This window comes from Acanthopagrus latus, chromosome 21 (genome assembly GCF_904848185.1).
Source record: "Acanthopagrus latus isolate v.2019 chromosome 21, fAcaLat1.1, whole genome shotgun sequence".
NCBI classification, from domain to species: Eukaryota; Metazoa; Chordata; class Actinopteri; order Spariformes; family Sparidae; genus Acanthopagrus; species Acanthopagrus latus.
Window position 1 is genome coordinate 10,959,730 of NC_051059.1, and position 24,922 is coordinate 10,984,651.

General features: G+C 46.5%; 2 protein-coding genes across 4 annotated transcripts in view; both read left to right on the forward strand.

Moving 5' to 3' along the window:
* Positions 1 to 7,921, forward strand: part of cadm3 (cell adhesion molecule 3) — a 96,091-nt gene extending 88,170 nt beyond the window's left edge. Inside the window, exons 8-11 of one of the 2 annotated variants that reach the window (XM_037085145.1) lie at positions 1,099 to 1,268; positions 2,599 to 2,610; positions 4,835 to 4,960; positions 7,212 to 7,921. In XM_037085145.1, coding sequence (XP_036941040.1) covers positions 1,099 to 1,268; positions 2,599 to 2,610; positions 4,835 to 4,960; positions 7,212 to 7,330 — 427 coding nt within the window. In that variant the 3' untranslated portion in view covers positions 7,331 to 7,921. The remainder of the gene's footprint in view (positions 1 to 1,098; positions 1,269 to 2,598; positions 2,611 to 4,834; positions 4,961 to 7,211) is intronic. The other variant, XM_037085146.1, reaches the window with a different exon arrangement.
* A 7,050-nt stretch (positions 7,922 to 14,971) lies between these two features.
* The window catches only part of kirrel1b (kirre like nephrin family adhesion molecule 1b), an 86,051-nt gene continuing 76,100 nt past the window's right edge, over positions 14,972 to 24,922 (forward strand). For both annotated transcript variants that reach the window (XM_037084827.1, XM_037084828.1), the window contains exon 1: positions 14,972 to 15,326. In XM_037084827.1, coding sequence (XP_036940722.1) covers positions 15,281 to 15,326 — 46 coding nt within the window. In that variant the 5' untranslated portion in view covers positions 14,972 to 15,280. The remainder of the gene's footprint in view (positions 15,327 to 24,922) is intronic.

Consider the following 24,922-nt stretch of genomic DNA (forward strand, 5'->3'; position numbering starts at 1 on the left):
CTTTATGGTTGAATATTCATTTTTATTTGCCTCTGGGAAGCTGACGGAACAATGGAGCTCTTGTTTGTTTTTCTTTTTTTGGGGGGGGGGCATTGTTAGCTTCTATATTCCTAAAATGACACATATTCAAAAGTAGTAAATCTCCCATGTGTTTGCTCAGCAGCGGGTGTCACGGGAGCAGCCCACAATGTTCCCTATTAGGTTAAACTCAGTGGGAGAATTTTGCCCTGCAGCAACAACGGATAGAGTATGTTTTAGGTGCTGCCTCTCAGAAGCATCCAGCTAGATTTTTAAAAAAATATATGTTCGAAGGAGCTCGGTCTAGGAGATGTATGGCTCCTGTCTTCAACTGTTACTGTAAAGCCACAAACTGCCTCCCGGCCTTCATCGTGAATTTACAGATTGCACCTTTAGGTGTCGCTGAGGCTTTTTTTCTTTCTTTTTTTTTTCCCCCCACATTCCGACGAGCGATTAATCAGTCCAGCCCATTCAGGTCTGTCCCCGATTCAGACTCGCCGTCATTGTAATTACTGTACAGCGCTTAAGGACTTGCACATTTACATAATTGATTCTTTTATCACGGCGCGTCTCGCTATCTCTCTCATCCACAATCTGTTATGCAGAATGGATTTTTTAACGCAGGCTGATTTGAAATGCTGATCTTTGTTCTGTTGTCTTCCTTCTCCCTCCATCTCCTTTAATCTCCTCTCTTCTTCAAGCTGTGATGCTCTCTTTTTCCCTTCCATCCTCTACTTACTCATTCCCTTCTCCCACCCCCCCAACACTTTTTCCATCTGCTGCGCCCCCTTTCTCCTCAGTCCCTGCTCCACTTTGTTCTCCTGCCCCGCTTTTACCTTTTCCCCGTTCCGTCTCCTCTCTCCCTTCAGCCGAACCTCTCCTCCAACCGTTTCCCCTTCTTCCATCTCTTCCCTGCCCTTGATCATTCCATCGTTTCTCATTCTCCTGCATCGCTCTTCACCTCGCCACTCTTTTGATTTTAACTTTTTTGTGACTCTTTGACGTTACTCTGCTAACTATGTACAGTTCAACTCAGGACTCTCTTTTTCTTCTGTGTTCGTTTTCCCTCTCCTGTCTCAGGCCCACCTCTTACACGTGGGAGAAGGAAGGAGGGCTCCCCCCGCTGGCCAAGGTCGATGGTGCTTTCCTGCGCTTCGAGAGGCTCAACAAGTCAGATAATGGCGTCTACCTCTGCCGCGCAGAGAACGACATCGGACAGGACCAGGGGGAGTATCCACTCCAGGTGCAAGGTAACAAGAAAGAGTGAAAAGTGGGGAGGGGGACAGTCGGAAAGAGGGATGTTTGGTGGGGAAGATATAGAAAGAGTTGTCTTCTTCTTTTTACGTTTCTTCATCACTTTTTTTTTTATTTCTGTCGTTTGTTGTGGCTTTTGCTTGTACTTCCATCTTTTTTCTCTTCTGATTTTCTTTCGTTTCTTTCTTCCTGTTTTTGTTTGTTGTTTTTTTTTTTTGTCTCATCCAACCGCGCCACCATAACCGCCACCGCTTGCCATCCAACCGCTTTTGCTCGTTGTGGCGCTTCTCTCCCTTCAATTTTTTTTGTGTCCCGTTCGTTGAATCCATGGCCATTCTTGCGCTTGGCTTGCTCATTCCCACTCCTCGTCCTCCGCCTCATCTCCCTCCGCCTCCTCCGCCTCATATTCCTCCTCTTCCTCCTCCACCGCCTCGTCTCCCTCCTCCTCCTCCCAAGATGCCATGGACCCAGACTCCCTGGACACCCTCACCCCCTCTCTTGGCTTTTCAACCAATCCAACCTTCCCTTCCACCTCCTCCTCCTCAACCATCTCATCCTCCCCTCCTCCCGACAGCTTCTCTGGCTCCGGCTCTGATGCCGCTGACCTCCTCTCCACCTCCTCCTCCGAATCTGAAACTTCCCCTCCCCCCGCCTCCTCTACAGCTGGCGTTGCAACCGCCATCCCCGACTTCTCCACCACCACCCTCTCCAACGCCCTATTCCCCGACCTGCCGCTCCCAACTGATTCCTCAAGCATTGCTCCATCCACCGCCATCCCTTCCTCCTCCTCCTCCTCCTCCTCCTCCTCCTCCTCCTCCCTCTCCCCCACCCTTACTCCCTCAGTTTCCGTCCGGCTGAACGGAGTGTACACTTTCACAGGTAAAACCATCTGAGTTACACACTTGCACGCACACTAGCAAACAAACGAGATGCGAGGAGCTTAGTAATGGAGTGGAAAAACAAACACCATTCAAGTTACGACTTTGCTGTTTCTTTTCCTTCGACACACAAACAGCGCTTGCACTGGGGAGAGTCAGTCATAGACACCGGGAGTTTGTTCTGCATGCACATGCACACACACGTGCACTCACAACACATATACTGGAAGCTGACAGGAAGAGCAGTGTCAGAGAAACACACAAATGAAGGAAAAAGTGGCATTCGTGTGGCCTTGTCACAGCTGTTTGACGTTTCTTCTTTTCTTGTTTGTCCCCCGAATCTCCCCCAACACACACTGCCCCACTCATCCATCCATCCATCCATCCATCCATCCATCCATTCATCCGTCCATCCATCCATCTACTCATCCACTTGATGATGCTGCAGACAACACCGCAGGTATAACTTTTCCACCAGTCACCTGTCGTTCTGACTTTCTGTCGTTCTAACTTTTCGTCTGTCTGTCCGTCTGTAGGTCCGTCTGACTTGTCTGTAGGTGTGTCTGTGTCGGTCTGTCAGTCACGGGAAAAAAAATAAAAATAAGAAAAAAGCTAGTGCGGGGACACTTCAAAGTACATTTTAAAGCAGAGAGATGAATATTTCATACTTCAGCCCACGTAGTGCTTTGTTGTTGCCCATACAGGCACAGACAGGTTGAAAACAAAGGCACACATGCACACACACACACATACGCACATACTTGAACACACATTCACCTCAGTGGCATTCACACCATCTATCTCACAGAGGCACACATGCACAAGCGTGACCTCTTAAGTGGTACAAGTCATTTACACAGTGTTCCACTTCCTCTTTGTGTGCTTTCTATGTGTCTATATGTGTGTGTTTTCCTGTGTGTGTGTGTGTGTGTGTGTGTGTGTGAGAGAGAGACAGAGGGTGCTGGGAGGGAGTGGGGGGGGGTTGTTGGGGGGGTCAGGCTTCGAGGTGTTCTTGGGTCTTGTCTGCTTTCCTTTGATGCTGACAGCAGGATTTATGGGCTCATTCTCAGTCTCGCCTCGTCAGCATGCCCCTCTCACCTCCACGCCGGGCCAGCCGTGGGTGTGTGTTTGACTTTCAGCGAGTGTGTGTGTGTGTGTGTGCGCGCGCGTGCGTGCGTGTCATTCTGACTCGGGCTCAGAGTCTCCCCCACCGCCACCACCAACACCTCCACCACCACCCGTCTCCCCCTCTTCTCCTTGTTCTTCTGTCTACGCTTGGCCTCTGGTTGGCTGTTGTCATGCCCCTTCACTTCTCTAACTGGTTGAAATGTGACTTTTTCCTCTAAAACTGCCCGTTCCATCACTTGCTGCCCCGGCTGGTTGTTACGTGTTCCTCTCTTCCTCCTTCAGTTTGAGTTGTCGATGGCCGTGCTGTGCCTTTACCTCTCGTCCCTGTTCTGTGATTGGGTGTGTGCGCCGGCTGTTTCTCCCTCTGACTGGTTCAGTCCTCGCCCTTCATTTGGGTTTTTTACCCTTCAAACACTCACCAAGTGCAACACCCCTTTCCTTTGTATCCCTCCATTAACTGTTTTTTTTTTTTTTGATACGCTTTTCAGTATGAGAAGTGCTGCTTTTGACCTGTGCCTATCTGAGTGACTTTCAAACTGACACCCAGCGTTTGAGCTGGTCCGAAAAAGTCAGGCGAAATAAATGATCAATGAAATGATTTCAGCATAGATTGCCTTCCCCTCCGTGGGGCAAGTGGCTAAATGTGCCTGAAGCGAGGCGATCTGTAGGTGGGGGAAGTATCCAACATATCTGCTGTTGGGTGAAAAACTTGAATCTTGAATGAGAAACGCTGTGATCCTCCCCTCTCACTGAAGTTACACAGTGCAGAGACAAGTGATCGGGGGGGTGCAGTGGCTGATCATTCACCCTGTGACAAGACACTGAGGCATCAACGTGATTCTGAATTATTTTAACGCAAAAAAAAGTTACATAATGTTGCTTAAATCAAAGTCTGACATTGAATTCAACAAGATTGCGAGTTTTCAGGTGTCTTTCTCATGGAAAAGGGTAAAATCCTTCTGTTTAAGTGACTGGGGACAAGGGTTTTCACCTGACATCAGCTCCCACACGGTTCCTACAAGTGACCGCGACTTGGCTGGTAAACTGCACCGGACCCTGTTGCATGTTAGTCACGAACAATCTGTGCTGCAGGGGAGACGTGGTGGCCCCCTTTTTCTTTCGCCTGGCTTTTTTCATATCCTTGTCTTTGTCTTCTGACTGTTTTGCTGCTGTGCTTGGGTATTATATATTGACAAGTCCTCTCCGCTCCTCTGTTCTTTTTCTTTTCTCTCTGCCTTCTCTCTGTCACTCTCCTCATTATTCACTCTCTCTCTCTTTCTTTCGTTCGCCATTTCTGCTGCCTTTCATCATCCGTCTCCCGTTTCCACCAATATCCATCCACCACCACCTCCTCCTCCTCCCTCTCTGCTCTCAATCTCTGTCCGTCTGTCCCTCCGTCCTCTTCTCTCTCGCTGTCTCTTCCTCATTTTCTGTCACTCTCTGTTCTTCTTTCTCATCCATTCTCTCTTTCCCTCTCTCTTATTATGACTCCCACTTCCTTATCTCCTCTCTCCTCTCCTCGCCCCCCCCCCCCCCCCCAACCCTCTTCTCTCAAGACCCCACAGCCATGTCGACCTCCTCGGGGGTGGACCATGCCGTGATTGGAGGGGTGGTGGCTGTTATCGTCTTCATCCTGCTCTGCCTCCTCATCGTCCTCGGCAGATACCTCATCAGACACAAAGGTCAACCGCTCGCACGCTCACCCACACCAACGCACACGGACACGCTCATGCATGCATGATGAGCGTACAGCGAGACACGCCTGCATAAATATGGATACACGCGTAACCAGGACAGGATCTCACTCGTGACACTTAAATATGGATTCCCAGCATAAGCCCCAGCTATATGACTGTCAAAGCAGGATCAGAAAGTTAATGAATGACAAGAGGCGAATGTTTATTCATTGCTCTTTAATACACTTTGGCTCGCACAACTTCCTGTGAGATTACATTTCCTGACGTCAGCGATGTTGCGGCGGCGCATTTTTCAATTATACGGTCGAACGTGGGATTCAAAGTGAGCGCGGTGGAAGTGTAATAGCTTCCACGTTATTTACTCCGTCACTCGTGTGCTCTGCGAGTGGGGGGTGGGCAACAAAACAGTGTTACTTTTTCTTTCTTTGCACTCTCATTCATGTGTCAAAATCACCTTTTTAGCCCATAGAACAAAGCGAATCCAGGTGAAACTGAAAGGGTACTAAAGACGTTTCAGCACCCAGGTGGTGCGGTTGATAAACACTTGCCCACCACCACAGCACGCCAGATTCAATCTCCAGCTCCGGTGCCTCCAGCTGGTTCAGGATATTGAACTCAGTTGCCTGGTAGCCAGTGTTCACAGATGCCAGGTCTGTGAGGGATCATGTCCGTGTGGCTGCGTTAGTGACTCCCTCGGCTTGGTTAAAGCACATGTGCAGAGGGGAGGGGAGGGCGATCCGGGGGATGTTAGCGCGTAATGCTCCTCGCCGTCTGGGGGCCGCGTGTGCACGAGCCAGCGGGCCAAGGAGTGTCGTACATTAGAACCGCCATCACTTGAGAGTGAGTGCGGACATTCTCGCTGCTGAAGCACGAGAGCAACAGATGAAACAGCTAACGAGATGCGCACTTGCTGTTTAATGACGAGCAAGCTGCACTTTCTAAGGTTTTAGCGAAGTTTGACTCGCTCGTCACTTAGCTTTTCAACGTCTGACCGAGTGTGGAAGATCGATCAGGTCCTAACAGGTGGTTTGTTCAGAGATGTTCTCCGGCATCGGGTTCCCTCCTTAATCTTTTTCTGGCTGATCCTAAGCATTTGGTCAATGACTTCGACCCCCTTCAGGTCGACTGTGTCGCCACCTTTTTGTGTTGCTCTTTCAGCCTGTTGTTCTGCTGTTAAACAATGTAGTGTCGCTCACAGCCGAGGCATGTTCCCGTGCTGCAAACCACCTCCTGTTAACCCACGACCGAAGCTCCATACGTACCTGGGTCCGGTCCATGACAACTAATCTGAAGGATAGGCTCACCTGAAAAATAAATGTCTGTCCTCACTTACTCAACCTCGTGCCGATGGAAAGTCAGCTGAAGTTCTGCTAAATTTCCGGAGCTTTGGCGCATTCTCGTAAATAACCGAAGATGGGGGGCTTAAATTTAAAAACAAAACATAAAACCAACACGATATGGCTCCATATAGCTCGACCGGCGTAATCCAAGTCTCAGTAAGACCCAGGATCACAAAATGATTTGAAAAGTCGTTACTTACATGCTGACGTGCAGTTGAGTGCGTGCACCTACCCCATTTTTGGGTGAACTTCTCCTTTAACTATCTTCAGTGATAAAGACTGTGAACTGCAGCTGAAAGTGAGCGTGAGTACGTTTTGCAGGTGGAGGTCGTAAGATATGATGGTGTGATCAGAATGAGTCAAACTGTCCAATTAAAAGTTGAGTTTCATGGCTTCCTTTTGGTTGTAGGAAGAGAATCAACCGTGGAAATGAAATTCAAGTAACATACGAGCACTTTCTCTTTGCAGCAAAAATGTACCCCAGTTTTTCCTCGACGTCTTTGGAAGCGCAGAGCCAATAACGTTCACGCTGAAAAGTCAAGTGCAGGGTGACTTAAAGACACATCCTCATAAAACCTCTCCAAAGAAAATCCCGTATGGGACCAATAAAAAAAAAAAAAAAAATCTTTTATCAGCTCTTCTCAGGACTTTGTGTCTCCTCGCGTCCCCACAACCTAAAGAAAACTTTACTGCACTGTAAAAGAAGAAAAAAAAAATATAGAAAAATGCAACAAAAGCACCTGAAGTGATAATCTAGACATCATATTGGAACATCTTGCCACTCTGTCCTTCTGCCCTTTAGCCATTTTACAGTCCCAGTGTTTGGCTTTTACTGGCTCAGCAATCTTACGTCTCCCCTCGCTCCCCCCGTCTGTTCTCTCTCTCTCTGTCCACAGGAACGTATCTGACCCACGAGGCCAAGGGCTCGGACGACGCCCCCGACGCCGACACGGCCATCATCAACGCAGAGGGAGGCCACTCCGGAGCAGAGGACAAGAAGGAATACTTCATCTAGACATAGGACGGAGCGGTGGAGGAAAGGAGCGTGGTGAAGAGGAAGAGGAGGAGGAGAAGGAGGAAGAGAGGAGAGGGGAGGAGCGAAGGGGGAAAAACAAACCCCCTCCATTTATTTTCACAACGCTTCAGTTCTTCACTCAGTCGGAGGGAGGATGGGAGGGGAAAGGGAGGGAACGAACTGTGGGCAGGGTAAAGCGATGAGTTGCAACTGGTACTACCCTCTTTGCATTGATACAGGGAAGTGAGATTTTGCACTGACATACGGACGAACTGAAGTCACACACTCAGACACACACACACACACACACACACTCACACACAGGAGTCCGTCTCGAGGGGAGAGCTCTTCTCTTCAAACGGACTTCGAACGCTCGTAGACGCTCAGATTAACAAACACGAGTCCTCCTACTAACCAAGTACAACACATTAACACATTTTATACACACGAAGCATCATGTTTCTAACTGTCAGCCTGCCTCGAAAAAGCAAAATTGTAAGTCACATTCCGGCATTCCCCCGAGCTGATACTTCACCCCTCACCCCACGCCTACCCGTCGCCCCCTCCACATTTAAAAAAAAAAAAAAAAAACCCCAGCCAGCTCTGTCTTTTCCACGACTCTGTGTCATCCCTCTCTCCATCTAGCAAGGCCGAATCCCTCTGTAAACATCCCAGTGGCGGAGAAATCCATCCAAAGCAAATTATGACTGACAAACATAATCTCCCCTTCTCACTGTTTAATCTTTTTACGCCATCAGACCTCTTTCCCGCGTCCTCGCAAAGCCGCCCCGGTACGATCCCGTCGACTTCCCCCCGCAGCGCAGCGCAGCACCACACAACATGCAAACACTCATGCAAAAATAGCATTCCCGCCTTGTGCTACCAAGCCGAGGGGCTCCAGTATACATATATAAATATATATATATATATAGAATTATATAGCATTCTTTTTACTTGACAGAAAATGTTTGGTGTGCTGTAAATACACACTCTCTCTCTCTCTCTATCTCTCTGTCTCTCTCTGTCTCTCTTCTGTCTCTCCTTCCTCTCTCTCTCTCCTCTATCTCATACAGTCTGTTACTGCATTACAGTAACTTATATACTCTAAAGAAAAAAAAGGAAAAAAAAATACGCCTGCCTGTTTTTATTACATGCGTGGAAATGAAGAGTCAAAAACTATCAATACCTGGGGAAAAAAATATGAAAAACAATGACGACGATGACGATGAGATGGAAACTAACCTTAACTGCAAATATTTGTATGAGGAACGTTTTTTCTTTTTTTTTTTTTTTTTCCTTTTTCTCGTTTTCCTTTTTTTTTCGGGACTTGGGGAGATGTTTTTCTCTCCTCAGTGTCTCGGTGTTTTACCGTCAGTGTTAACAGTTTACAGTGTCTGTCAGTCCAGGAGTCCATAGATCCGATTTCCGACATGTATTCTGATTTTGAAGCCATTCGTTTATTCGCTTATTTCTCTGCCACCATTCCCCCCCGATTTGTCTCCCGAACACTAAACTGTAGCAAAAACCTCGGTCGAACGCAGCTTCGAAAGGTGTCAAAGTGTTTGTTGGAGTTTTTCCTGTGAGGTGTCACTGCACGTGGGACACTTTGGTCCTCCTTCTGTTGCCCCCCCCCGACCGCTCTGATCTCAGCGCTCGCCTCGGCCATTTTTTCCCCGTCTCGGCGACGCCGCCTGCCACCGACTCTATCGAGCGATGATGTCATGGCTTCCTTTAAGAAGCTGGCACGGTCGCTGCTTCAGGGAGGTGAAAATGCTCGCTTGCTTTCCGCTACGGGGCCAAACTGGACTGCCTACATGCATTATGACAACCTTCCCGGCAAAAAAAAGAAAAGAAAACCTTTTATGTTATTGTTTCTCTTTCTGCGTGCGTGTTGTTGCGAGCAGGAACCATTCGTCAGCTTAGCGAAAGGTTCCCATAAATGAACGGTGTTTTATTAAGGTCCGGAGTTCGCCTTGGCAGTGGCGAGCTTCACTTGGCCTGGTCGTGGAAATTGATTGCAATCTAACTAAGAGGCTCCGGGCTCCAGACTGCAACACGTGCCAAGGTTTGGCTTGGCGGGCAGGCGGCCGAGCCGGAGTCTGGGCCGCGCTAACGCTGAATAAAGTCATTTAGGAACTTAAATGTCCTCTTTTTTTTTTTCTCCCCCTCAGCTCCGCTCGTCCATTTCTTTTCATTCTTTAATCAATCATCCAGTCTGCGTCCTGATCCACCTTCACCCGGTCTCTCCTCTCCTCATCACCCTCCCCCGCCCCTCCTCCATCTCTGATCGATGTCCGATGTCTCCTTGCTGGTCTCTCTTTTCATTCCGGAGTCCGTGTAAACGTACAGTAGAAGTAGCGCCTCTAGGTTTGCTGGCGTGCGCTGATGGCTCTCTGCGGCACTTTTATTTTCGAGAGTGTCTTTGGGAGAAGAATCCATTCGCTGTTGTCGGCCTACCCGTAGACAGTTAATGTCTGTGATAGTTTTTGTACACCCCCTTTTTTGGGAACGTTCAGGGATTGTGCTTTTCCGTACCTTTCCCCGCATTGTCGTTGACTGCCACCTAGCTAGCTGCTTCCGAACGCAAGTGGCCCAGCTAGCGTGTCTATAAGCTAGCTTTACCACAAAGGGTAACGTGACCTGAAGCAGGGTCAGCTGTTTTATTTTTTTTTTTTTGTAATTTTCCTTTTCTAGAGAGCTCTGTTGGAATTTGGGGTGGCTGAGTCACAACGCTCCGGTAAACTTGGCTTAAACAGCGATTTCTTTTTCTTTCTTGTTTTTTTAAAAATTCTGTCGGACTCGACGACTTTTGACACACCCGAGATGAACATTTTGAAGACGTTGTTTATCCCATGTTTGCTCCTCGACACTCTCCAGCTTCAGTATTCGTGTCTGCAGACCAGAGGATAAGCTGTCTCACCGAGTTCATTGTCCACTTTGAAGAGTAACCTTTGATTTGTATGGAACCCCTGTGGAGTTCTGCTCTGTGGAATGGAGAAATGAATACCTGCCTCATACTCAACAAAGTGTAGTGTCTTTTAAAAACTAATGGACCTGTATTTGCCTGTAATTTATCGTCCTGTCCTTCGTCTTAGTTAATGTGCTAGCATGTAGCTTGCATGAGAAACGGTTGGAAATGTAGATAGTGCCGGAGATGACGAGCGCCGACGAGCTTCTGTCCTGAGACATGATTGGCGGTCCGTCCGTCTTGACTGACTGACTGACCTCCCTGCTGTTCTCTGATCTGCAAACATAGGCCGTGTCCCACTTTAAAGCCGCCCGTGCCTCCTTCGACGCCGCGGCCCCACTCGGAGCGACGCCGAGAGAGGCTGCCGGAGTACGACTCATTCCGCTCCTTCCAGCCGCCGTTTCATTAAAACGATGTCGGGGTACCATGGCGTTAAATTGGGACATGCAGTCAGTCTAAATTCATATTTCATTGCATCAGTGCAGTAATGACTAGCTGTCACCAGATGCCAGCAAACAGCAGCTTCCCCCCCCCTCGCCGCCCCCTCTCCCAGTCAGCCCGAGCTGTCCTGCCCAACCACTCGACTCTCACCAACTCCTCCCCAGGCAGTCGCACACTAGCTGCCAGTCATCTCTTTTCATTTTTTTTTTTTTTTTTGTAGTACGAACAAATTGATTTTTAAATTATGTTTTGTAAAAGGGTGTGCATAATCTTACATGTTTTACTTTAAGTTCGACCAATAATCATTTCCTTATTTTTTCTTTTTGTTTTAATTAGATTTTCCAAAAACTTGAAGGTTAGAAATTTTGCTTTCTCGCATATTTTATTGTTTCAACAACCATTTTTATATAAGTTTGTGTATATAGTGTTGCCTTTGCTGGATACTCTTACAAGCGCACCCGTACACACTTTGCACACACACCTTGGGTACATACACATCTGCACACATATCTGGATATGCACGGCAGGCATGACGTCTGTGACTATGGTGTATTTGTACATATGTGTGTGTATGTGTGTTAGTGTATGAGTGTGAGGTGTGTATTAATTGACCCAAACAGACTCCGGAGACACTCTTACATGTGTTGCATTCACACAAAATTTGTTATTATTTCGATGACTAAAAAAACAACGTCTTTGTTCTTTTTTTTCTTCTTAGGATTATTATTTTGGATGACAAGTCTTCCTTTTGAATAAATGCCCATATCACACGAGAATAGTGCTGTCATGTATGTTAATTTGTACTATGGCTGATGATGTCATCAAGGCGAGACCCAACCGCATGCCGTGGTGGGCTGGCGTCCGTTGGCTGTTACGTTCATACAGTATTTGTTTGATTTGTTTTGGGGTTTTTTGGTAAGATACCAGTTCAGTTGTTGACTTCAATAAACATGCATTTGGGTTAATTTCAACTGTCTTGTTGTTGGTTCTTCCCATTTAGAATAGAATCGTTTCAAATTAAGAGTTGATCTGTGATCTAATCTGTTTTCTGTCTTGGTTGGTCATATCTTTGTTTACTACATAGCTTCAGGAGAATGTGACGTATCCATAAACAAGAAAAAATGGTCTGTTACGATATCACTTTATTCAAACCGAGAGAAGCTCACATGAAATATGAACAGGAAATCTTTCAAGTTTCACAAGAGTTCTAATCTTCTGTTTATAATTTAGTATCATGCAAACAATGAGCATGGTGGGTTTATTTTCAAATTGATTTTTTTTTTTAGCTCATCAGCTTTCTTTTCATATGTAATTATTATGACAAATTCTGATTTCTCAAAGGGTGAATACCTTCCTTTTCATCAAGCACAGCTTCCATGCTGACTGCACAGGTGTCAGTAAATAATGAACATGACAAAATAACTCATCATTATCTGTATTCCCTTACATGAGCAGCAGAGGGCAGTACAATGCAATATTTCAGAGTCCCTCTTTAGAAGCAGAAATGGTTGACTGCTTGTAAATGAAATTACAAAAACCACAGACTGCATTTCTCCCTAAATTTAATTTGAATTACAGTTCATACGGGCAGAAGTCTTTATCGCTTATGTTTATTTCTAAAAACAAGATGATGATGATCACGGATAGAAACAGGAATTTCTTTTTCTTTCTTTCTTTCTTTCTTTCTTTCTTTCTTTCTTTCTTTCTTTCTTTCTTTCTTTCTTTCTTTCTTTCTTTCTTCTCTCTCTCTCTCTCTCTCTCTCTCTCTGTCTCTCTCTGTCTCTCTCTCTCTCTCTTCTCCCTGCCTCCACTCCCTCAGTATGGCCTGTGGTATATTGTTCCCACATGTTGATACTGTGCAGCCACAGAGGTTAGCAAACGGTCTCACATTGTGCTCATGCTTCCAGTTAATTATCACAGTCCTTACAGTGATGCACGTTCAGACGCCCGTCCAGCTGTTTTAAAGATTATGGACTTGTTTGAGATGAACTCTGCTGATGTTAAGACTGGAACAATGTCAATGTAATCATGTCCAAGTTTGTATTAGTACATTACTGATATTGCAAATATTACCTTTCTTAGTTTGGATTTCTTTTCCGAAGCTACATAATGTGCCTTTAAATGTTTGGCAACAAGAGCAAAGTGTTGTATTTTAACATCTCGTAGTGCTAGTAATGTGTCTCTAAAAAGTGGAAAAGTGTGAAAAGACAAAACAAAAGATTTATGACACGTTGTCACTTTTATATTAATTTCATATTGGTGTTCTCAGGGAGCGATGGGAAAAACAAAATCCAACATTTTTAAGCCCAGTACTACTAGTTTAATTTAATTATGTCTGTACAATATTTATATTGATAATATTAAACTGTAGCAAAAAAAAAAAAAAAAGAAAAGCTAAAGATCTACACTGACTGACTTTTGTATGCTTTACATAACAAAATAAACAAACTCTCTCTGTTTTCATGCTGCAATAAACTGAATAAACAAACTGACCTTAAAGGACAACACAATTACATACTGTTTCACTTTGTTTATATGTGGCGGACCCTGACACTTTTCTAGCTTCAAACAGTGTTCCGGGGACCTTATTTTGATCTGAGTTTGGATTTCTTCCCCAAGACTACATAGTGTCCCCTTAAGAATTAAACATTCGGTTTGGTTTTATTACACTACTTGACAGTACTGGCCGAGCGAACAGCCCTCACAACTGTTGATCCAAATAATTCAAACCTGTGACCTGGACATGGAAGATTTATATTTTCAATATATATAGCGACAATTTGATTGAGAGAGAATCAGCACCTTCTGGGTGTTGGTGCTGTTTTTATTTGTTTTGCCCCTGACCCAGTGGAGGAGCCAGGAAATTTTCCGTGGGGTGGCCGGGATGGTTATGTGATCACTTTGGGGTGGCAGTGTCTCACTAGAAAATATACCACACACCTCCTCAATATTTGGAATGCAGGTAATGGTGGAAAAGAATAATATTCAGTGTATCTAACATTAATAATTTGAAACAGTTGTATATGTTGTTGCATTTTGTTGATGGGCTGGAATGCTGTTAGAATAAAACTAATAATTATTGGTTCTCCACTTAAAATTACATAGAGAAACATCTGAACTCTGTATCAAAACCCTCTGACCAGGCTATTTCAGCTGGCACTGAAAAAGAACCCTGACATTATCCCTCAGTCAAACGTTCAGCCTGCTGTTCCTGCTCAGTCACATTTTTACTCGCCAGCAGGTAGAGTCACACCAGCCAATCAGACAGCATACACTGGACGTTATGTTACAATCACCTGCACATATCCAATTGTAGCGGTGGGTAAAAATATCGATTTATCAATGCATTGCAATATATTTTTTCCCAATTCAATACTGATTCAGAAAATCCTTGCAGCGCAGGAAAGGTTTCGCGTGCCGGAAAGTGGTGACAGCTGTGATGTGGTGGTTGCATGGGTGGTTGGGGTCAGGCCAGGGTGGCCAATAGGGTGGCCAGGATTCAGCGTAAAGGTGCCCTGCCACCCCACCCCTCCGCCACTGCCCTGACCCTCAAACATCCTGAGTCCGCCACTGCTTTAAAGTCACATCAATGCACTGCAAAAAAAATGTCCATGTACGATTAATTATTTCAAGTCAAGGCAAAACATGTTTGATTTTAGTTTCATCTTTTTTTTTTCTTTTTTTTAAATCTTTGAGCGTCTCACTGGCTTGTTGTATTTGAACTTGTTTTGGGATATTATTTTTGCTGATTCTGAGTTAATTAATGATTGAAACTAGAACCAACAGAATTACAAATCTGATCAAAACTGACAAGTAAAAACCTACTATGTCTTAGTTAGAATTTTTTTATTTCAAGCATCTTATTCTTTTGATCTGTCTATAATCACACACAAAAAATTGGTCTATTCACGGCAATGAGAAAATGTTTGTGTTTTCCCTGAAATCTGTTTAGATGTTATAAAAGATTGCAATGCCGAACCTGCCCCCAGAATATTCTGTTTAAGGTGCACAGTTGGGAGTCTAAAGCACTTGAAGCGTAGTTCATGTGTCGGCCGCTGGAGCGCCCTTCACCTCCTCTCTGTGGAGTCCAAAACGGAGATTTGGAGCGGGGAGGCGTGGAGGAGGAGGAGGAGGGAGAGAGTGTGCTACTGATTGTATGAGAGAGGAGAGGGGGGCTGAGAGAGAGAGAGAGAGAGAGAGAGAGAGAGAGAGAGAGAGAGAGAGAGAGAGAGAAGAGGGAGAGAGGAATTCAGTCCTGTTTTAAATGGGAATCTAGAACGCAGAGAGGAAAAGAGACGCAGAGAGAGAAAAAGTGGAGAGAGATTTATTTTACGCACGGGAGAAAGAAGGAAACGAGCAGAAGAAAGGAAAGAAGGAGAGAGGAAGACAGGCATCGGGATTTTTTTTTTTTTTTTTTTGCTCCTTTCACTCTCATGACTCAAAGAGGATTCCAGTTAAATTCACCCGGTCGGGAGGAATTGATGGTATCTTTTCAGGGGAGCAGAGCCGAGGGGAGGAATCTGAATGCGCTCGGCTGAACCATGCCAGCCCTCTGGATCATAACTTTGGCGATCACTTTGAACCAAGGTAAAATATGTTTGAACACACTCAATGTGAGCTGACTGCGAGGCTCGAGCAACAGCGGAAAGTTTCTTCATCATTTTCCTCCTGTTTTCACCCTTCCTCTCTTCCCTGGTGTGTGCGGGCGTCTGTGCGCTTTGTGGGTGTCTCTCCGTCTGCGCTGACAGAGAGATTAGGTGTGTGTGTGTGTGTGTGTGTGTGTGTGTGTGTGTGTGTGTGTGTGTGTGTGTGCTGTGTCTGCCTGCGCACGCGCGCGCGTGTGTAAACGTGTTATGTTGTTATAGATTTGTGCTCGCCTGGACATCATCATCATCATCATCATCATCATCATGATCACAGCCCCGCAGGCGGAGGGAAAAGTGTCGTGGGGTGTTCAGGGTCTGCGCTCTGTTCGGGGAAAAATGAGATTTGGAGTGCAGACACAAACGGCCCACGCGCGCGCGTGCGCGTGTTCCCTTCTTTTCAATGACATGTTTATGTGAGAGAGATGTGCAGCATCTGCACGCGACATTGCTTTGACGTGACCTTTTTGTAACGCATGGATAGAGAGATTTGGGTGACACAAACAAACGCAGTGGGGGTCAGCGGGAGATGTGGTGCGAGGATGCGCACACGCACACACGCACACACACACACTGCGCATAGCCTGCCAGCCGGGGATGATTGATGAGGCGAGGATCCAATGCACAGTCTGGTCACCGGGCTTTAACATGAGTCACACTGGATCAATTTCCAACGCGCGCACACGCACGCGCCATGCACGTGCATTCCTTCATTCTGTGTGTGTGTGTGTGTGTGTGTGAGAGAGAGAGAGAGAGAGAGGGAGAGAGAGCGGGGAGTGAAGCGCAACTGACCCTCGACACAGAAAGAGTGCGCGCACTTGTGTGTGTGTGTGTTTTTGTGTGTGTTAGAGTGTGAGAGAAAAAGAGAGAGAGACCGTGTGTGAGAGAGAGATGATAGAGACCAGCGCGTGCTCCTCTTAGCATGCAGGTAGAGTCTGGCGTGCGCGTGCCAGTGCGCGCGCGGCCCCCGCTGTAAACGTGCCAGGTGCCAAGAAAAATTCATATTTTACCGTAAAGACGGAGACATATTCACTGGACTGGAGGAGAGCCCCATTACTAATATTAATGTTCCTATTTATCGATCACCTTGATAGATAGCCCTCTCTTTCATCCTCGCTCTCTCCGCACACACTCACACACACACACACACACACACACACACACACACACACACACACACACACACACACACACACTTCAGGGGGAGAGAGAGGATGAGTGTGCGTTTGTGTTTGAGGGCAGCCATGGCTCCAAAGGCAGAGGTGATTAATTGATGTGGCCTGATGTGAATAGTTCAGCTGTGTGTGTGTGTGTTTCAGTGTGTGTGTATCAGTGTGTGTACCTGCCTTAGCACCTGGGTCCCCGGTGCCGCAGGCTGCCGGTGTGATGAACCTCAGATAGTGATCTGCCGAGACAGACAGTCAGAAGACTCCCAGGCTGGAGCGGAGCTGACCACCTCCGATAGAAATAGAACAGAGCAGAATGTATTAGATCTGATCGGCTCACATCACGATGAACGTCAATCAATCAAACATTCCCAAGGAGCCCGGATTCATTAGAGCCGAAGATAAAGTTTGGCGTGTGATGAAAGAGACGAGAAGAAAGAGTAAAGTTTGATTACTCTGGCTGTGAAGAATCAAACGGAACAAAACAAAGCAGAGCAGAAAGAGGAAAGAACAAGGCGGTTAAGAGCAGGACAGGACGGAACAAAAGAGAACAGAGTGGGCCATGACAGAACAAAAGAGAGAACGGAAGAGGACAGAAGACAAGCAGAACGGAGAGGACGGGAATATGAGAGTACAGAGCAAAACAGAACAGAAGAGGGAGGAGAGGGATGAAACGCGAAAGACCAAATAGAGAACGGGAGAAACAGAACAATAACCACCAAGAACCAACAGAGAGGATCAGAAACAGAACAGTGGAGAACAGGACAAAACAGAACCGAAGAGTGACAGAGCACAGTAGACAGACACAGAACAGAATAAAACAGCAGAACCAACAGACCAGATCAGAAACCACAGGACCAAAATGAAGCAGAACAGAAACAGAAACGCCAGAACAACAGGTCATAACAGAACCACAGATATCACCCGAACAGAACAGAAGCAGAATTCCAGAGAAGAGAAGCAGAACAGAAACAGAACAGCAGGGAACAGTGAGGAACCACTGAGAACAGTATCAGAACAGAGTGGGACAGCAGAGAACAGAAACAGAATGGAGCAGAACAGTGAAAAACAATGGAGAACAAAATAGAGAACTGTGAGGAACCACAGAGAACAGCAGCAGAACAGCTACAAACAGAAGCGGAGCAGTGAAGAACAGCAGAGAACAGCAGCAGAGCAGTGAAGAACAGCAGAGAACAGCAGCAGAGCAGTGAAGAACAGCAGAGAACAGCAGCAGAGCAGTGAAGAACAGCAGAGAACAGAAGCAGAGCAGTGAAGAACAGCAGCAGAAGCAGAGCAGAGACAGAGGCAGCAGCAGCCCCTGTCTCCAGCTGAGCCGGTGTAAGCCTGTAAATGTGATCAGAGTGAATCCGTCCCCTACATGCAGCTGCTGCAGCCTAATGTGTGTTTAGCCTGTTTGGAGTCTTCCAGGTGCCTCTGCCTGCTCTCCTCTGCTGACAGCTCTGACTGTCGCTCTCCGAGCGGCCTGATTTACCGCTCGGTCCAGCGGTGTGCCAGCCTTTCCTCACACAGGCCAAATACATCTCTGTGCGGTTGACCGCGCGTCTGTGGGCCCCTGTAATTACCGTTCGGGCCCTGTATGTGTGTGTGTGCGCGCGTGGGTCTGTTGCAGCGTGTTGCCGCTGTGATCCGACACCGCTGCCAGCGCCGGTCCTGGCCAGAGGCGAGGAAAAGCCTGTTTCTTAGAGTCGATTCTTGAACAGCACTTTTGCTCGAGCTGAACACTTTTTGCAGCCTGATCATGCAAGCAAAGCAAGCAAAGCAATTCTTGCACTGCAAGCACCTGTCCCGTCTCTCCTCCCTCTCGTTCACACACGCACACAGACTTTCTTTTTCTCCTTTTTTTTCTCCCCCCCCTCCTCCCACTCTTTTCTCCCGTCACAAGAATAGAGCAGAAGCGCAGATGTAAAGAGACAGGCCAAAAGACAGAGAGATGGAGGCAGAGAGAGACGAAGAAAGGAAGAGACAGCGGGGTTCAGTCCTAATCTGTTGACAAGAGGGGGATGTTTGAGGATAAACAGAGGCAGAGCAGGAGCGCTCAGGAAGCACACACAGAGAGGGAGAGAGGGAGAGCGGAGGCCCTGTTGGCTCGAGACGCTTCTTCAGCGGCAACCCAGCTGGACCATCAATGTTTGATGGTGTACATCAGCACGGGTTTACACCAAAGTGGGCTCCAGGGGCCCCCAAGAATCCTTAGAAAGGTCTGTGAAGATGTATCTAGAAATGCAAAGTCAAAGGTGGCTGGACCTGCTTTAGATTCCCGAAGGCTCCCCATGAAAAACAGCTTCAAGAATCCAAAGAGGCCTTCGAAGTCGCTCTTTTAGTCGCCACAGACCCCAAAGTGGCTCCAAAATTGTTTAATTCTACTGCTGCGACAATCTGCATGAGATTGTCTTTGATCATTAGTTCAACTCTCCACTGTTCCGCCCTCAGACAGTTGTGTAATTCCTTTCTGAATCATCCAACAACAAAAATACTCTCAGATGGGGGTTTGTGGGTTAACTCTGAGCTGCTTTGGCATTTACAGCACGTAGAGACTCGGAGGAAAGAACTCATGAGCATGTTTTTACTTCCATGTAATGAGCCTCTTCTTTATTAGATTTCACGAGCGTGACCTCATGCAGGAAAGGCTTCTTTGAGTATCGGACACGTCAGAGTCTACGGTGCACAGTGGAGGATATGATTTGCTGTATAATTTCCAACTAATTCACTCATTCTATTGAGTTATTCTGCAGGGGACCCACTGTTGCAGGAGTGGATTAACCTTGTAAATTTGGCCCCCAGTCGGCGCCTATTGACACCTCCCTCCACCACCAACACCACCTCTCTGCGCAAATCCACCCTGGGGCTTTTTAGTAGACAAATTACTTTAAAGTCCTATGAGCCATAGGAGCATATTGGACATTAGAGTTTCAAATAAAGCCCTTCTGGACAATGCGTACAGAGGAAATACAAACTCAGGGTTTGAATACTTACACATTAAGGTCGGAAGCCAGAAAGCTGGCAGGGTCCGCCAAATATAAAGTAAAACAGTGTGAAATTGTGTTGACCTTTGAGGCCAAACAGAGAGAGTTTGTTTATTTAGTTTGTTGATGCGTACAAAAAATAAGATTAAAAAAAAGAAATCAGATCTTTCTCTTCAGATCAAAAACTTCTTGTGAGTCATGACTTGTGAATGAGAGTATTTTGTATAAGTGAATACATTGACTTTTAGGGAAATCCTTCGTAGTATGCCTTTAGGGCAGTCCAATCGCAAAGATGAAGCGTCCGCGACACTGATTACATACTTGTAGGGATTTTCATAAAATGTGCCATATCACGTCTACATTACGTGTTCACCTAGGGAGGCGGAGGGGATGGTGTTGAAGTCCCAGGCTACAAAGCTGCCCAGCCAGTGATCGCAGTTTCATATGTTCTGAGGCGGACGTGCGGTTTCATGAGAGACGACGGCGTTCCTCCTGATCAAAGAGGCTCCGGGACAATTTGCAGCCCGTTTGTGGTGACCCTAACCACGCTGTGAAATCTGACAAAACGACTTCACTCACCTCAAAATTACAAAGTGAAGTTGACTCATAATTTGAGTTGTTTTTGAGTTTGAGCTGGGTCGTTAAAACATTATACCCGTAAAACAGTCTCCTGTACTAGGTAGTTCTGAGGTCATCAGTTTTCGGATTATTTAAAGTAAAGTCGGCTTTTAGGATTTAAAGTGCAAGTGGCTTATGTGCCTAAACCTAAACCAGAGCCTGAGCGCAGCATTGTGACAGGACACTTCTTTTTTTTTCTAACCTTAGCGCAACAAAAAAATGCAATAAAAAGAAAGGCAAAGTTTTAACTTTCCTTCTAGCTTTAACTTTCCCAACATTGGTGACTGGGTTGCTTGTCACATTCAGACCAACAATAGCCCTGCATGAGAGCTGTTTTTGGGTTTAAACACCAGCTAAGAATTCAAAAAGAACTACAAATTCAAGATCAACATCAATTTTATTTCAAAAACAAATTGCAGTTAATCAAGTCAGAGCAAACAAACGCTTCCGGGGGGCCCGAAGGTCTGCGCCTGCAGGGAAATGGCCTGTTTTAGAATTATTTTAAAAAGAAAAAAACAGGTTTCATCAACCTTGTGTTCTCAATTTACACTTGAACAAATTGAAAAAATTGAGGCCAGGAGAGGACAATATGAACCAGGACCCCACAGTGCGTCCATCACTTTTGCTCAGAACTAAATGTTCTTCTTCTTGCTGGATTTTTTTCACGCAAAGCATCGCTGATGAAGCATCGCCTACATGAGCGGCCTCAGGATGAGTCAAACCTCAGACCTTTAGCCATTAGTGCCATACTGCAGTGATCAGGAACATAAAGTGTAAAAGGTTGACTGACTCTGTTGCTCTAATTGGGTGTTAAAAAAAAAAAAATCCTCTTCAACAAAAGAAAAAAAAGGAAAACCGCTGTACTCTCAAATGAAGATAATTAAAAATGGCATGACGAGCCTTGTTTAAGAGCAGAGCGGAGGTTCAAACGACATAGCGGCGGCTGAGTTAAGTGTGTGTGTGTGTGTGTGTGTGTGTGTGTGTGTGTGTGTGTGTGTGTGTGGGCCTCATCCCAAAGCCCTCCAGTACCTGACAGATCCGATATCCTTATGGAGCGGGAAGCATAATCTGAGGTGACAAGGAACAGCAATTAAAATAAATAAATAAAGTAACCGCCACAATTAGCCGCTGCTTAATTCACCGCGATGCCCCGATAATCTAGTAATCTGCTAAAACGACGTTCCCCTATCCCTCCTCTTCAAGGTCCTTGTGTGTGTGTGTGTGTGTGTGTGTGTGTGTGGGAGTGAAACGCAGATCCTAACAGAGAGCGTCGACTGGTATTAGGACTGACACCCGTCAATCTGGCTGATATGTCAGCCTGAATGACGGAGGGGTAGTGGACTAGCAAGGGATGAACGAGGAGGAGGAGGAGGAGGAGGAGGAGGAGGAAGAGGAGGAGGAGGAGGAGGAGACATGCAAAGAACTAGAATAGAAAGAAAAGATGAGAGGAAGAAGAGAGGAATTCAGGTGAGAGGAGGAGGGGGAGGGGGCGGAGGGGGGAGAGAGAGAGAGAGAGAGATAGATAGAGAGAGAGAGGGAAAGGGTTCACAAAAAGAGAGAAGAGGAAGAAAAGTGGGGATGAGGCCAGAGGAGAACTGAAAAGGCAGAAAGAAATGGGGACCGAGGGAGGATGACGGCAAGAGGACATTTTTTTTTTTTAAAAAAAGGAGTGCAGAGGAGTGGGAACTAACAGGATCAGAGGAGGAGGAGGACAGGGCTGGGGAGTGAAGGAGGGTGGCAGAGGTGGAAGAGGAGGAGGAGGAGAAGGAGGAGGGGAGCACTGATAGAAGGAGAGCAGAGGAAACAGGAAGCAGGGGGAATCAGAGGCCAGAGGGAGGAGTGGATGGGAAGACAGGGGAAGCATAGATGGTAATGTGGGAAGAGGGCAAAGGAGTTGAGATGGGAAGGGAGGAGACATTGATAGAGGGAGGGCAGTAGGAGCAGTTGGAGGAAATAGAAGGGTGAGGAGAGGAAGAGGAGAGCTGGGATTTGGAGGAAAGTAGAGGAGGTCTGGAGATGGGTGGAGGGAGGGAAAAGGAAGGAGCATGAACGGAGGGGAGAGGAGATAGCAAGACAAAAGGGTGAAATGAGGAGGGAGTGAACATTGGTCATGAAGAGGCAGAGGAGTGAAAGAGGGGGACGGAGGAAATGCAGAGAGGAGGGACGGAGGAGACAAAAGAGAGGGAGGGTGAAGGAGGAGGAAAGCACAGAGAGAGGGAGCACGGGAGAGAGGAGGGAAGGCGAGTCGAGACAGAAACAGAAGGAGAAGGGAGGCGCTGCAGTCGTGGAGGAGGGCACAGGGGCGAAATGCAGAGGAGGAGCGAGAGCAAACAGCAGGAGAGCAGGGCCGGGGAGCAGAGATTTATGTGTGGAGGGGTCCGGGAGGGGAAAAAAAGAGAAAAAAGAGTGAGATGATAAATTGAAAAACAGAGGAGTAGATAAGGAGAGAGGAGAAGGAAAGAGGATGAGGGCTGAGGAGAGGGGTAGAAGTGTCGAGACAGGTGGAGGCCGGGAGCAAGGATGAAGGAGGAGAGAAATTTGGTTATGAAGGAATGAAAGAGGAGGATGGAGGAGATGCTGAGAGGAGGGAGAATCAAAGAGGAGGAGGGCAGGGTTGGAGTGAAGGAGGAAGTGGTTGAGGGGGGAGAAGAAACGAGGGAGAGACGCGGAGGAGGAAGAGGGCAGAGGAGCAACGGAGAGTCGAGGAAGAACAGGAGCATAAAGGAGAAGGGAGGCGGGAGTGAAACGCAGAGGAGGAGCGGGAGCTAACAGGAGTGAAGGAGGAGGAGAGCAGGGCTGGGGAGCAGAGATTTATGCGTGGAGAGGGCTGCAGCGAGGGAGCAGAGGGAAACAGCCAGGCCTATTATAGATGGGGCTCTCCTGGGAGAGCAGGGCCCGGAGTTTTCCAGGCAATTCCAGCATATTTCACCGCCGCTCCGAGCGGCACGCTGCAATGCACAATGCTCCGCCCCTCGACAGCGTCTCCGGCCCTCTAAGGATAAATAAAGTGGGTCTCCTTTCTCCGCGTGAGTATTCAATAAAAGTGATAAAAGGCTGGAAGTAACCCTTCTTAGCTTTTTTGGAAGGGGAAGGGAGAATCCAAACTGGCCACCCTCTCCAAGGAAGGCTTTCAAAGAAATGCAGACATCAAGCATGAAAGCACCGAAAGCACAAAAGTGCTTCCTTTTATATGAGGAAAAATGTCAACAAAAAGGGCTGCGAGATCAAATAAGCTTAGTGTGAAGGTAGTTTAGGTTTCTACCTCTCTCTCTCCCTCTCTCTCTCCCTCTCTGTTTCTTTGTCTGCCTGTGTTTTCTCTCTCTCTCCCTCTCGCTCGCTCACTGGTTGTCTGAGAGTCTCATGTGTGGAGGTGAGAGGGAACAATTGAATGGGCCTCCCACATAAAATCCATTCAGAGACATCTTGAGGATTAAGAATGAGAAACTGTCCAGCGCAGGGAATTAAATCAATCTGATCCATTACAAGATCGCTATCACAGGGTTTTCCCTTTTGTCTTTGCCCTGGATTATACATGCTGCTGGATGTGTGTGTGTGTGTGTGTGTGTGTGTGTGTGTGTGTGTGTACTTGCTCTTATACCGTAAATTATGTAATATTGTACTGCACCTTCTTTTGTCATCAAGGAAATAATTTGACGATCACTTATTACAGCAAAGCACAGATTTGTTGAAACCTCGCTTTACTTTAAGTTGTGGCTTTACGTTTCTTTTGGGTTGATATTTAAAATTTTAAGAAGTGGTTTAGTTATCTGTGGGCACAAAAAAATGTGCTTAGAAAAACATCACGTTCTGGCACACCTTGGCTGTATTGCCACAAACACAACTGGAAATATCACTGACGTCTTGTCCAAAATATCTGGTTTTTGGTAATAAATTGTGCCGACAGTGAGACAGGAAGTCAGTAGCCCCGGGAGAAGACTCATTATCTCCGCAGCGTTGGTTCGCCAATTCTCCGCCGTTGGTGATTCACACAGAGCGAAGCATCTCCGCCTTAAAGACGAACCGCTGTGTAATTCACACAGAAAGGCGGCGCTGCGGCTCAGAGAGGTTCACACTAAGACGGAGGCGGGAATCGGTGTGCTAAACCCGCATCCAAACGCCAGTGTGAATTGGGCTAGTGACCGTGACTCAACACAACAGCAAGAAAACCTTATTGCGCCTCCTTGTCCGTGCACGTTTCAGCCCGAGTTGTGTCAGACAGATTTTCATCTGCTATGATGCTTGTTTGACAATGATGACAACAACCCCCATGATCCCACGCTACTTCACGACATCATTAGATATGGGTTTTGTGCTGTTTTTGCCAATTTTAAAATCAGGCAACATTTAACATTAAAACAATGTATTGTTTTGTTCAATGAGGAAAAAGGGGATTTTCGCAGAAGAAAACATACAGTATTTCTCAAAGTATAAAAATGTCGCAGTGGTCCTAAAGTATTCTATAGGCCCTTCCACGCTATGTTCCTTTGAACTACATATAGTGTAAGTACGTAACCATCTAATTACATTTCCAGTCGTCCCTTTCATCCTCGTCTAACAAGGCAGTTACTAATTCTATTAAGACACCGTATCTTATTCAAGCCAAAGCTTCTGCTAAAGGAAAAGTTTGCAATATTTAATACTTTCTCTTTCAAAAACCCAATGTGTGACGATCATAATCCTAATTTTTACACACCCTACAGACCCAGTATCCACTGGCTCCACTTTCACTTAATTTAACATTTAGTGCCTTCCAATCTTTCCCACGGAGGCTT